The sequence below is a fragment of the Aulonocara stuartgranti genome, assembly GCF_965226115.1.
Source record: "Aulonocara stuartgranti genome assembly, chromosome: 1".
Taxonomy (NCBI): Eukaryota; Metazoa; Chordata; class Actinopteri; order Cichliformes; family Cichlidae; genus Aulonocara; species Aulonocara stuartgranti.
In genome coordinates this window covers 8,647,056-8,662,071 of record NC_138939.1, presented here as the reverse complement: position 1 = coordinate 8,662,071, position 15,016 = coordinate 8,647,056, and the positions used below count along the sequence as shown (strand labels likewise).

Genomic DNA, 15,016 nt, shown 5'->3' with positions numbered 1-15,016 from the left:
TTTTTCCAATCAATACCAGCAAGTTTCACAGGAACTAAAAAATCCAAGTATCATTGCAGATTGAGTCTCATCATGAGATTTCACTATGTCTGTTGTTTTAAAAAGTATTTGGCAGCTGAATAAACAACTTTCAATTAGCCAAATTATTTGGGTTTTTTTATTTATCAGTTTTTTATTTATCAGAGTTGACATGTAATACATGCAGATTTAGCGATGAAGAACACAAATATGTAAATGGTAGCCTGTAGGATTAACTTTGGTTTACTGACTAGTAAACTCTAAAAACTGACTTTTACTGTGTCATATAAATAAAAGTGGGGGGGAAAAGCCAAGGACAGTTGGTCACCTGGTGGGGTCTGAAGTCAGTGTAGCATGTTATTTTATTTATTTTTTTAAACAAATATTCTTTCAGTTAAACCAGCTCCAACAGGGAGTTTAGGTGTATACCATTTGTTTGCAGTTAGATTTCTTGCCATCTGGACTTTTGTTACGGAGCCACTCAGGGAACTCATAAGTTTTGAACACAATATTGATGTGTCATCATCTTGTGATGGTTTTTAAACTTTTAGCAGAATTGTAGACCTGTTATTTTTTTATGTGTGGTTTACCTTTTTGCTTATCTTGTGTATACTAATATGTTACTCATATGCACACATAGGAATTTTAGCAATGTGTCAATGCAGACAAGAAAGAAAAAGACTGCTTGCAAGGAAACATGGTTGGTGGTTAAAACAAATTTAATAAATAAATATTAAAAAATCAGTTTTATGTCTTTTCCTAAACAAATTTTTGGTGGAACACATTGTGAATTCAGAGAAAGTTTTGAAGAAGAATTTCTAAGGTCTTAAAAACCACAGCACTCCGAGAAACCGGCTGCATTTATGCTAAGTTAGGCAATTACACAATCTTGGATATACTTGAGTTTTGAGTTTTTAAAACATCCTGTTTCACAGACAGCTTCTATTTTGACAATATCTGTTTATAAATTTAATTTTCTCCAGATAGAGGCATTGGAGGTAATGTCAGAGGTAATGTCACCTTGTAGAATCTATATATCAGTTTTCAATATAAATGTTTAGTTCTTTATTTCACTGAACAACACTGCCATCATTAGTGTCAGTAGTTTGGCAAAAAAAATCATACACAAGGTAGCTTAAATGAGTTGAATTAACCACGCAACTGGAAGTGTTACAGTCTTTGGTGCTTGTCTTTTTATTCTTAATGCTATTTTAGTCAGAATTAAACGAAATGTTATAGCAGATCATTAGTCGTTTTCTCGCTGTTTTACATGCTTTTTCTAGGTGAAGAATAATGATCTGTATCAAGTTGAAGAATATGTTTTTGTTCTCTCTCTGCGGCTAAGTCTCTTAAACTTTGTCTGAAATATTAATGTCCCTGATAGATTGCATTTTTTAGGGAGCAGGAGCCTATTAGCGTTTTTCTTTGACCTTGTGACTTTGCCACATGTATTGCCACTGTAATTATAAGGCTAACAGGGCTCCTTCCATCCGTTTCAAAGCTTTAGCTGCTGAGAAGTGTATGTATTGTTCAGCTGATTTAAATAATTGGTGTGGTTTACTTAAAAGGGTGCCAGAGAGAAAATTATGTTAATGGAATAATTTAAAAGGAAGTTGGAAACAGATAGTAACCCTACCAAAGTCTGTCCTCCTCTCTTTTGTTATGACTTCAGATGAGTTTTGCTCCAAGGAAACTAAATTATCCTTCTATGAAAAGAGATGGTCAATGTCGTTTACACACTTGAAGGAGCTTAGCTGGTAAAGCCACTTGAGAATTTGCACTAAGACTGTGAAACAAATTAACTTTTCTGTGCAATGAGTCTTCTTTCTGGGAGTTAATTGCACATACTAATCCAGACAGTTTTTCTGTATGAATGTGTAAGTACAGTGGGTGTATATGTGTGCATAAGTGAAGGTACTCAATGGAGTTTGTGGTCATCTGTTGATGTGCTTTTACTTCTTGACTTCTTTGGGAGGGGTGTGTGAGCTTGTGCACTGGATCTGAAAAGTATTCACAGCATTTCATTTGTTCCAAATGTTGTCATGTTACAGCCTTAATCCAAAATAGATTATAATCACTTTTCACCAAATATCCCATAATGACCAAGTAAAAAGTGAGGTTTGAAATTCTTGCAAATTTATTAAAAATACTAAACATAAATATAACATGTACGTACATATTTACATCCTTTGCACAATACTTTGTTGAAGCACCATCGGCAGCTAATACAGTTTCAAGTGTTTTAAGCTTGGCGCTACAAGCTTAGCAAACCTGTTTTTAAGCAGCTTCTCCCATTCGCCTTTGCAGGATCTCGCAAGCTCAGGCAGGTTGGATGGGGAGTGTTGGTGCAAAGCCAGTTTCAGATCTCTGCAGAGATGTTCAATCGTGTTCAAGTCAAGGGCTCTGGCTAGCCCACTCAAGGACATTTACAGGCTGGTGCCAAAGCCCCCTTTTGTTTTTGGCTGTGTGCTTAGGGTAACTGTTAAAAGGTGAACCTCTGAGGTCCAGAGGGCTCTGGAGCAGGTTATTTTGTGTAGGGATGGTGTTGGCCGGGTGATGAGTGATACCTGGATTCCACTAGACATGACACTTAGCATTCAGTCCAAAGAGTTTCTCGTGGTCTGAGAGTCCTTCAGGTAGCTTTTGGCAAACTCCAAGCGGATTGTCATTGGGCTTTTGCTGAGGAATGGCTTCCATCTGGCCACTCTACCGTACAGACCTGATTGGTGGAGGGCTGCAGAAATTATTGTCCTTTTGAACTGTTCTCCACTCTCCACAGAACAATGCTGGAGCTCTGTTAGAGTGACCATTGGATTCTAGGTCACCTCCCTCTCTCTTTTAAGGCCCTTCTACCACCATTGCTCAGATTGGCCAGCCGGTCATTTCAAACTTCTTCCATTTATTCATGACTGAGGCCATTGCGCTCATTGTGACCTTAAATGCTGGAGAAGTTTTTCTGTACCCTTTCTGAGATCTTTGCCTGGATATAATGCTGTGTCCGAGGTCTACAGACATTTCCTTGGACTTCATGCTCTTTTGTGCTTTGACATGCACTGTGAGCTATATGACCTTATATAGGCATGTGTGTCTTTCCAAATCATTTCCAGACAACTGATTTTATCTCAGGTGAACTTCAATCAAGTTTTAGAAACATCTGATAAAATATCAGTGGAAACAGGATGGACCTGTATGTATATGTTATATATTTGTTTTTTATTTTTAATAAATCTGTACATCAAACAAACTTTTTTTCCCTTTCTCATTATGGGATATTGTATTTATAATTTTGAGGTGAAAAGTTAATTATTCCATTTCAGAATAAGGCTGTAATATGACAAACTGTAGAATAAGTGAAGCATTGTGAATATTTTACAGATGCACTGTATGTGTTTTAATTCTACCTGCTTATCTGCTGCTTTTCTTAAGTCTTAGCAGCAATTTAAGTGACGATATAACAGTGACTTATGACCTGTTTTATAACATTAAGTAAATTAAATGTGGAACAGATGTTACATTAGAAAACTCCTTGTTGGTAAAGTGGAGGATCAATATTTTAGGATTTAATGAAATAGATGAAATTATAAGAAGCAAAAGTACTATGTACTGGTGTGTCCAAAGAATGCATCTGTTTGACACTAATGATGTACTAATCCAGTGATTCCCCAGAGTTTTAGGTTCTGTTTTTAGGACATATATGTGAGCACATGTACACGAGTCTTCGCCATTTATGTTTGCAATCAGTGGCCTCTCAAATGAGTCTCTCATCCTTCAGATGAACTCCAACTTCACCTTCTTGGCCTGCAGCTGGCAGTGATTGTCCTTGTTCTCTTTGTGTAAAGGCACATGAACCAGTTCTTCAGTGCTGCAGCAGGTGCTGGTTGAAGTGGCCCTTCACCTCAAAGTAGGTCTCCAAAGAAGAAGGGCTTTTGGTGCCAATTGCAGAGCAAGATAGTGGAGTTAGAGTTTCTCAAACTGTAGAGGGGGACCCTACTCGAGAAAGGAATGTTGAAAACTGAAAGAACACCACACCGGAAATGTGCTTCATTAACTTACTAGTGACAAAAAAAATGAACAAATGCAAAAAAGGACTTATTCTCTCAGACAAATTAAAAATATCTAAATAAAAATCCTAAAATAGTCTCCATATGTATTTGAGCAGTTGTTGATAAACCTGGGCAAAGTAAGAAATATTTGCAAAACCCTATCTGATCATAGAAATGTCATCTTGTCCTAAATGTGTGTGTTAATATATCTTTCGCAGCTAAAAAGTTTGGAATTACGGAAGTCCCCATGGAGACAGTGACATTCATCTCACACGCCACGCAGTCACGGCTTCGGACGGTAGTAGAAAAGGTTTCTACTATCGCACAGCACCGACTGGACTCCTGTAAGGTAGGACGTTTGCAAATAAATATGTTCTGCCCCCTACACACACACACACACACTCAAAAAAGATATGTTGAGGGGCTTGACAAGGGCTGTCACTTTGAGCTCAGTACAGTTTCAGCATGAAAAAAAATGTAATAATCATGCAGCTGCATTTCTGAAACCGTAGTCTTACTGTTGCATGTCACTTGAGTGAGGCAAATGAAGCACCACGAACTGAAACACAGCAAAACACAATAAAAGACAACTATGATCAGATCAGCCACCTGCCAAGATTTAATTTTATGAGCCTCATACTTTATAACAAGTATGAGTTTTTTTGTGGTGGCCGTTATCCAGTGAAGGAGGGTAGAGTGAACAGAACAATAAATGAGTACATGGGATTGATTACATTTGAATAATAATGATTTACACTGACAATGAAAAATTGATTATTTGGGGGGGGCTTTCTCCTTTTTATGGGAATTATTTCCTGTCATATGAATATACCAATGTACTGCTATGTGTCGTAGAATTACAGTATTTATAGACCTTTTTATAGCGATATTGTGATAATACTGAATAATGAGTGACTGTGTGTCTCACACCCTTACCACACATGCCCCAGCATGCAGCGAGTACTATCCGGTTTATTATAAGACAATCTGACTAAGTGCCTGTTTAGGTAGTAGGGGTGCAACGATACTCGTATCGATGCTGTCTGTGTTGAGCGCTCAGTGGATCTGCGCTCGACTGTACTGTCGAGCGCAGATCCACTGAGCGCTCAACACAGACAGCATCATCAGAAGGAAGAGCGCAGGGCAAGCTAGCGAGACAGAAGTTAAGCTCACCTTGCAACATGGCAAATTGAACCTCCCCCACCCTCATTCAGATCTGGCGTTTGGAATTATTTTGGTTTTCATGTGACGTATGACCCTGAAGGTAAGCGCGTTATGGACTAAAGTAAAACAGTATGTTGGATGTGCCACGCAATGCTCAATTACATGGGTGGGAACTAGTGTGTTAGCGCAGTTAGCTCGTTAATGTGTTGGCCGTCTAGCCCCACACACGGGGTGATCAGGGGTAGCTCGTTAACGGATATTTGCCATGTTGTGGCGTTAACGTCATTTTAATGAGATTAACGCTGACAGCACTAGTGGGAACACAACGAATATGACTGCACGTTTACGCCGACATCATCCTAGTGCAAAGACAAGTGGAAGCAGACAAAAACAACAAGCATGCATGCTACAAACTTTACCCGAGTCATTTAGACAGCCGTTAGCACATGATTCTCCTTATGGGGACCTGATATGTTTAATATTGTGGCGAGCTCAGACAAGGTGGAGACGGAGGTGTCGTTTGGTCTTGCTTCCCGTGAGCTAGCCAGGGAGCACAGCCGTTTATTGACATCTGCAGAAGAACACTGCCGCTAGCTAACTGCTCAGTGCGGCAACCGCACAGCAACAACAACAACACACAGGGCGCCCTCTGACCCCGGAAGGACACACTGTCGCAGCGAGAGGGCGTCACCCGTCACTATGGCAACATAAACAAAACATAACTGTACAAACAGAACCCCGAACAGCCCTGACCCGCTACAATATGCTGCTGAGAATATAGCCCAGAAGAAGCGTATAGTATAGCTTTTATTTTGGAAAGAGCCATTTCTCTGTAATAAATTCTCTTTTCCAAAGATGAGTGATTCCTCAATCAGATATATTTATTTTTTTAATTACTTTTGTTTCAGCAACATTAAATTTAAAAACTGTACTTTTGAGTTAAAATATATACCGTATTTTCACGACCATAAGGCGCACTGTGCTAAAAGGCGCAGTCTCAGTTATGTGTGCCCTTACTGTATTTAACACACACATAAGGCGCACTGGATCATAGGGCGCATACAAGTACCGTATGCGTATTTAAAAATAAAGCGGGAGCAAACCTGAATTCGGTACCTTACTCACATTTCTATTGCCGGTAATCGTCATCATCAACAACACACAAGCATACAAGTGTGCATATTTAAAAATAAAGCAGGAGCAAAACTGAGTTTGGTACTCACATTTTAATCATCAATCAAACCCATCGAAGTCCTCATCCTCTGTGTCTGAATTGAACAGCTGCACTAAATCTCCATCAAACATGCCAAGTTCACTGTCTTCACCGTCAGAGTCACTTTCCGTGCCGTGCGGCTCCTCGGAAACGATGCCGGCTTTTGCGAAAGCTCGAACAACAGTGCCAGCAGACATGTTAGCCCAAGCATCTACAATCCATTGGCAAATTGTGGCGTAACTCGCCCGGCGCTGCCTTCCACTCTTAGTGAAACTGTGGTCTCCACCGGTCATCCATCGCTCCCAGGCCGCTCGCAGCCTTACTTTGAACGGGCGGTTCACACCGATGTCCAGCGGTTGGAGTTCCTTTGTCAGGCCTCCTCCCGGAATGACAGCAAGCTCACAGTTCATTTGCTTCACAAGTTTTTTCACATCGGCTGTGAGATGGGCACGCATAGAGTCACAGATCAACAGCGATGGTGATGCGTGGAAAAAACCACCTGGTCTCCTTACATACACCTCCCTCAGCCACTCTTTCATCATTTCCTCATCCATCCAGCCCTTTTCATTTGCCTTAATGATGATTTCTGCTGGAAACTTCTCTTTAGGCAAAGTCTTTCGCTTAAAAATCACCATAGGCGGCAGTTTCTGTCCATTAGCATGGCAGCCAAGCACAACAGTAAAAGAAGACTTTTCATACCCCGTTGTGCGTATCGCTACCGTGCTGGTCCCCTTCTTCTCCACAGTGTGACTCACCGGGATGTCAAAAGTGAGCGGGACCTCGTCCATGTTTGTGATGTGGCTGGGCTGGATGTTTTTGTCGCCGATGTGTTTGCTGCAGTAGGAGCGGAAGATGGCCAGCTTTTCCTTATACCGTAATCCGCTGGAAGTTGCTGCACTACCGTAGTCCTGGTCCAGGTGGAAAAATGGCACCGTTTCATAAAACGAAAGCACCAAGACGGACCTCCTTGGAAATGTTCAATGTTCATCTCTTCAGCTAGTGAAACTGCTTTTAGCCGAATGGTGACCGTCGAAACGCTTCTCCCGCTCGCTCTTTGCTCGATGATCCACCGCTCGAGTCTTTCCTCCAACTCGGGCCACCTCGCCTTATGTCCGCGGAAACTCAGCTGCGTTTTCTTGACCTGCCGGAGCTTGTTTTCCAGCTTCCTCCATTTGCGAACCATCGATTCGTTAATCTTAAATTCTCTCGCCGCTGCTCGATTTCCATGTTCCTCCGCGTAGCTGATGGCCTTCAGTTTAAACTGTGCTTCGTAAGCGTGTCTCTTTGCCATTTTCAGGGTTGTTAAAACAACGATGTCCTGCATAATGCACATACCTGTTCTTTTATACAGGTATGTGCGATTGTCCCGGTATATACGATCAACGCCCACACTTCACCCTTTAACGTTCTCATGGTGTTCTCTACTACGTCCTCCTTACAACACATAGGGCGCACCGCGCTATAGGGCGCGCCGCACTTTTTGAAGAAAATCTAAGACTTTTAAGTGCGCCTTATGGTCGTGAAAATACGGTATTTATAATTTTAATAAATGACAAATTAAAAAGGCATGAACATTTGTTTTGTATTGAAAAAATATTGAACCGTGACACCAAAGTATCGAACCGAACCGTGAATTTTGTGTATCGTTGCACCCCTATTAGGTAGCTACCATATGATTAAGGGCAGCAGAGAAAAAAACACATCAAACGTATAGTTTGAGATTGTAATGTGTAATCAGAGTATGGTGGTTTATACACTCAACAAAAATATAAACGCAACACTTTTGTTACTGCTCCCATTCCCCATGGGATGGATGTAGAGACCTAAAATTCATTCCAGATACACAATATAACCATCCCTCCCAAACAGTGGTCACAAATCAGTCCAAATGTGTGGTAGTGGGCACATCTGCTATATTGAGATAATCCATCCCACCTCACAGGTGTGCCACATCAGGATGCTGATCTGACATCATGAGTAGTGCACAGGTGTACCTCAGACTGCCCACAACAAAAGGCCACCCTGGAATGTGCAGTTTTTTGCGCTATTGGGGGTCTGGGGACCCAGAACCGGTCAGTATCTGGTGTGACCACCATTTGCCTCATGCAGTGCAACACATCGTCGCATGGAGTCTATCAGATTGTCAATTGTGGCCTGTGGAATGTTGGTCCACTCCACTTCAATGGCTGTGCGAGGTTGTTGGATATTCGTGGGAACTGGTACACGCTGTCGTATACGCCGGTCAAGCACATCCCGAACATGCTCAATGGGTGACATGTCCGGTGAGTATGCTGGCCATGCAAGAACTGGGACATTCTCAGCTGCCATCTGCCCTGAACAATGTGAACCATGATTCATCTGTGAAGCGCACACCTCTCCAACGTGCCAGACGCCATCGAATGTGAGCATTTTCCCACACAAGTCTGTTACGGCGACGAGCTGGAGTCAGGTCAAGACCCCGATGAGGACGACGGGCATGCAGTTGAGCGTCCCTGAGACGGTTTCTGACAGTTTGTGCAGAAATTGTTTGGTTGTGCAAACCAATTGTTCCAGCAGCTGTCTGGGTGGCTGGTCTCAGACGATCTTGGAGGTGAACCTGCTGGATGTGGAGGTCCTGGGCTGGTGTGGTTACACGAGGTCTGCGGTTGTGAGGCCGATTGGATGTGCTGCCATATTCTCTGAAACGCCTGTGGAGACGGCTTATGGTTGAGAAATGAACATTCAATGCACGGGCGACAGATCTGGTTGACATTCCTGCTGTCAGCATGCCAATTGCACGCTCCCTCATTGCTTGTGGCATCTGTGGCATTTTGCTGTGAGACAAAACTGCACATTCCAGGGTGGCCTTTTGTTGTGGGCAGTCTGAGGTACACCTGTGCACTACTCATGATGTCAGATCAGCATCCTGATGTGGCACACCTGTGAGGTGGGATGGATTATCTCAATATAGCAGATGTGCCCACTACCACACATTTGGACTGATTTGTGACCACTGTTTGGGAGGGATGGTTATATTGTGTATCTGGAATGAATTTTAGGTCTCTACGTCCATCCCATGGGGAATGGGAGCAGTAACAAAGGTGTTGCGTTTATATTTTTGTTGAGTGTATAAGGTAATTGTCATGTTTGTTCTGGTTTATAGTCTTTTCAGCCATCACTGAGAGGACAGACAGGTTTCTTGAACCTGCGTTGTTTATACATCGTAAGCTGCTTTTATGGGCAGAACACAAGAGCTGAAATTAAAGAGAAATGCTGCTGTAGTTTTTTTTGGCACCACTTTATCATGATATGACATAAACTGTTGATGAATGAAAGGTTCAGTCAACAATTTTTTCCTTCTTCTGTTCAGGGGCTGCATACAGTGTTACAAAGGGCCACCAATGGTACTAAATGAATCCTAGCTAGACTGTCACCGTACTTAGAAATACACAAAACACTCAAGATAGGGAATAAAATCCATGGGGATATTGTAGCAAACATGCAAAACTAAACTGCCATGGATATGAAGGCATTTGTATGCTTCAACAGTCATGTAAATACACACTGGCATATGCACATATGCATTTTTTCCCGTTTACTTGTTAACTCACAGACAAAAATGGAACTATAAACACGTAAAAGTTAATGTCAGAACTCTTATTTACCTTTAAGTTGATACAAAGCGCCAGAGCTCAGAGTTTTCAGCCAGTCAAAACTTATAAAAGAACTTGTAAGTGCCCGTCTACCTACAGCTGCATACTTTTGTTATTATTGGTGACTTTACTTCTTGTAGCCCTTAAATATAACTATATAACCACATTTAATTGGTAAACATTAAAGCACAAATTCATCTCTGCTGGAAGGCTATATCTTTGCATCGTTATGAGAAATGGGGGTGTGTCGGGGGGGAGAAACTTTTGAAAATGTGTTTTTCTTGATGCCAAGACGGGAGGATGAGGAGGAGCGAGGAAGAGCATTGCTACTGCTGTCCCCGTCTTGTTTTGTGATTCTTCTTTCCATTCGTTCTTTGCCTTTTTTGTGGTTTTGTAAATGAGGTGTGTGTGAAGGAGGCATGAAGCACTGTGAGCCCAGCTCTGTTGACATCAGCGAAAAAAAGAGAGAGAGAGAGAAAAGACCGAAAGACAAAGCGGCCTTAAAGTGCAGCCGGGCTTCGGCAGGAGCGGCGGCGGGAGGTACGGCAAGAGTGCAGGCTCAGCGCTGCAACAAAGAGGAGGGAAGCTGGATGAGAGAGAGAGAAGGAAAAGGGGGGCGGGAGAGTGGAAGGGGGCTGGTGATGAGTCTCCTCTGATGTGTCTTTGTGCTCTGTGCCGCTCGGCGTCTCTCATCCACTCATGGAAATACACAGAAGAGAGTGATATAGAAATCAAGTGCAAGCAAGAACAGAGATGCATGAAACACATGCAGTCACACAGAAACATGAGAAATAAGCAATTATCCTATTAACTTTTGATGGCCTAAAAAAGTTGTTTTTACTCTTGCCTTTCTATCTCCCAAGTGGGAAGTGATGTGACATTGGTAAAGAGAAGCAATGTCTGTAAATAGAAAAAGTTTGTTGATGTGTTCAGACTGGTGGTGTTCCAGTTGACTTGTGTTTTAAAGTTTCTTTTCATTGTTTAACCAAAAAATGCTGAAGGAATTATGGTTGCTTCTCAACAAATAATTGATTTTAAATATAGATTTGTATGGTCATAGCAATCTACTGTAATTTTTTAATACAATAGTTTAAGAAGATTTAGTTAATCTGGAACTACAGTTAGTCACTGCGCTGGATAAATATCCTATCTGTTTAGGGGAAAAGGATTAGAAAATTAGGTGGATTTTTTTACACCATTAAATCAAAATCAGTGTTTTTAAGGTAATTAGTAATGATATGACATATTGAAAAAGGCGTGACACTGCATAACAACAGTCCACAGCCTGTTGAGGACTGTTCCCTCATTATTGCATGACAGCTTAAGCAGATAAAACATCTGCAGTTGATTCCAAGTGTTGAACTTGCAGAAGGTATATTTTCACTGGAACTCTTAATATGAGGTCCAGATAGATATCAGCGTAAGTGAAGAGAGATGTCAAAAACCTTAGGAGTGACCAAATAAACAACCTGGTACTTTCTCAGAAAACGTGAATGTACTGGCCAGCTCAGTAACTTCAAATCATCTAACCAAGTCGAAACCAGATGAAACCTAGACTAACTTGTACCAGAATGATGGGAAGAGAAAAGTATGGAGAAGCATTATCCCAAGCATACCATATTCTCTATCAAAAAGGGTGGAGTCAGTGTTATGGCTTGGGCATGTATGGCTACTATTAGGATTCAAGTGCACAAGGCTTTAGTCTGCTGAGATTCTACAAAATGCTGCAAAACTGATCGGGCAGCTCTTTACAATACGAATGAATAATAGCCCAAAGTATACTGCAAAAGCAGATGGGATATTCTTCGATGGCCAACTCAGTTACCTCATCTCAACCCAATTGAGAGTTGAAATTCATTTTCTGAAGACAAAATTGTATGCCGAGAGAGAAACAAGCAAACAGCAACTGAAGGTGGTTACAGGAAAGGCCAAGGAGAGCATGCCAAGGGAAGAGACCCAGCATTTGGTGATGTCCATGAGTTCTAGCCTGCAGGCAGTCAGTGACTGCAGAGGATTTTCATCCAAGTATTGAAAACAGTTCATATATTTAAAATTATGTTACCATGTCCATTTACTTTTGAGTGCTTAAAAATGCTTTAAGTCCTAAATGGTTAATGTGATAGTTTTGTTAAACCCCTCCAATTAAAGATGATGGTCTGTAATTCAATCACATATTGATTGATTTAAAATACACTGAGGTGGTAGAAAACTGGAAAACTGTGTAACTGTCCAAATACCTACATACCTAACTGTGTAGTATTAAATGTGCTGCCCAGGGAATATAGATGTACACTAGCAGACACGTGAGAAGACTAACCTCAAATGTAAATCATGAAGTAAACAAATCATTAACAGCGAGGAAGAGTCTTCTAAGTGTCTTACATTTGAAATATTCTGTTTTCTTATTAATATCACAACCATCTTGACCTTATTTTCAGTTTGAAATATCTGAACTGAAGGCAACCCAGAGTTTTGAAGTACGTGGCTAAAGCCTTAGAAGTAGCTGCTGAGTGGGACTTGTTCAACTATTACCATTGAAACAGTAATTATCTCTATCTGCTTGTCAGGACGATGAGTGCTACGAGCAGTCTGCAGACGTTCGCTCTCAGCTTCGCTTCTTTGAGCAGCTGGAGAGAATCGAGAAGCAGCGGAAGGATGAGCAGGAGAGAGAGATCCTTTTGAAAGCCGCTAAAGTAAGTTATGTCGCCTTATCATCCTGTTGTGTGTGTGTGTGTTTGTGTGTGAAAGTTATGTCCCTGTGCAACAGTGTGAACTTGTGTACCGTTGTGTGCATGTGTGAGCATGTTGCTCGTGTGCAGGCCCTGACAGATGAATTAGAGTGTGACACCAGTGGATGAAGTGACCTCCCTTTGTCCTCCCAGGCTCCTGGCCTAAGGGCTCCTCTGTCCTGGCTCTTCCTCCCCGGACACAGCAAGGAGGGGAAAAACCTTACACAACCCGCATGCACTATGAAGCTAACAAACACACTTATCCGCAGCATGTATTACCTGTAAAACATCCTTCTATCACAAGTCCTGACAGCTCAGGTGCAATCTGTATCACCTGAGCTGTTTTCAAAAAATAAACAGCAAGTCAGATCAGATCATCCAAATGTTTTTCTAATGATGTGCAAGAAGTTAATCATTTTGGGGTTTGTTTGGAATAAGATAGCATTAGAAATTAAAGACTGTTCTTTAGTAATATCTAGTCTTACCCACTGGTGCTCAGTAGTCATGGGTCAGACCTCAAATATCTTCAAACTTAATTCATTTTGATCTCATGTAAAAAATAATATAAGATTTTGAGAAATTCTGTTTGTAGACAAGTAAGTGACAAATTAAGGGAAAACCTGAACATTTGACCCCTACAGTGAGGGGTTCAGGGTTCAGGGACTGTAATATAGTGGGCACATTTTGCCCTAACGATAATGTAACATTTTTTATTTACCTTTTTATAGGAAGCGCCTTGAGACAACTAAATAAAATGAAATTGAAATATAAAAAATAGCCTGAAAGATTTATAAAAAATGGAAGAAGAAAAAATTGAACGAGGCAAAATTACCTCAGTTTACCTTAAGCTATACATCAACTGTCCTATTTACAATAGGCTGGATCACACATCGCTTTCTCTCGCCGTTTCCTTGCAGCAGCTACAATGTATCTGAAGCCAGAAGCACCTATACAGCTGTTCCAATCTTACTACACAGTGTATGTTAGGAAGGGTGGATAGTGCTCTGTTAATCCAGGGAGTGGTCTTAATTCAATTCAATTCAGTTTTATTTATACAGCGCCAAATCACAACAACAGTCGCCTCAAGGTGCTGTATATTGTCAGGTAGACCCTGCAATAATACAGAGAAACCCCAACAATCATATGACCCCCTATGAGCAACCGCTTTGGCGACAGTGGGAAAGAAAAATTCGCTTTTAACAGGAAGAAGCCTCCGGCAGAACCAGGCTCAGTGAGGGGCGGGGCCATCTGCCACGACCAGTTGGGGTGAGAGGAGGAAGACAGGATAAAAGACATCCTGTGGAAGAGAGTCAGAGATTAATAACAAATATGATTCAATGCAGAGAGGTCTATTAACAGATAGTGAGTGAGAAAAGTAACTGAAAAAGAAATACTCAATGCATCATGGGAATCCCCCAGCAGCCTTACACCTATTGCAGCAAACTTTACATGGTTCATAGTAAGAGCAAAAACCTAACCTATCTATACTTTTCAAGGAGTTACTTAAAGGCTTGAGTGTGAAAATAATGGGAATAACATAGTATGGTTGTAACAGTCAGCACAGCGTAACCCGACTGAATACCTGTAGGAGATTCTGGAACAATATCAGCACCATCATCAAAACTTAAATAACCGTTTGAGTAGTGATGTTCCATCCCTTTTGTAGAAGTTCAGGAGATTTGTGCAATCATTGCCAAGGTGAGTTAAAGCTGTTCTGGCAGCACTTCTCCCAAAAGCTTTCTAAGACTCAGTGTTATTGTTGTTTTGTTTTTTTCCCTTAATTTGTCGCCCGTCTCCATAAACATCTGCCAAAAAAACTCAGAACTGCCTTTGAGCTACTTCCCGCTGCAGTATTTTTTCCAGGCCTTTACCTTGATGATGCACACACATGGACAGACTCACAAAACAATAGCAGCTATAATATATTGGTGGAGATCATCAAAGAATTAGCTGATAGGTTTGTTGGGTTTTGCAAGTAGAGTACACTTTATCTTAGCTATTACACAAACATCTAAAACGAAGCGTGATCCATATTTAATATTAACCTACAAACCTTAAAAATAATGATTTACTTTCAGTGTGTAATAGCAAAAACCTTTTGCTCCATGTGTAGTCAATTGAAAAAACAAAACAAAACGTTTTTTCATCAGATGACAGATGAGGTACACTTTGCTAGGACAGGGTTGGATCCTTTTTTGCATTCAGAACCACCTTAAT

The 15,016-nt window shown here is 41.2% G+C and overlaps 1 protein-coding gene across 1 annotated transcript in view; it reads left to right on the top strand.

Moving 5' to 3' along the window:
- LOC309709398 (transcription initiation factor TFIID subunit 4) overlaps positions 1-15,016 on the top strand; it is a 105,989-nt gene that overhangs the window by 38,775 nt on the left and 52,198 nt on the right. Inside the window, exons 10-11 of the mRNA XM_082538005.1 lie at positions 4,280-4,410; positions 12,638-12,763. Of these exons, the coding sequence (XP_082394131.1) occupies positions 4,280-4,410; positions 12,638-12,763 (257 nt within the window). The remainder of the gene's footprint in view (positions 1-4,279; positions 4,411-12,637; positions 12,764-15,016) is intronic.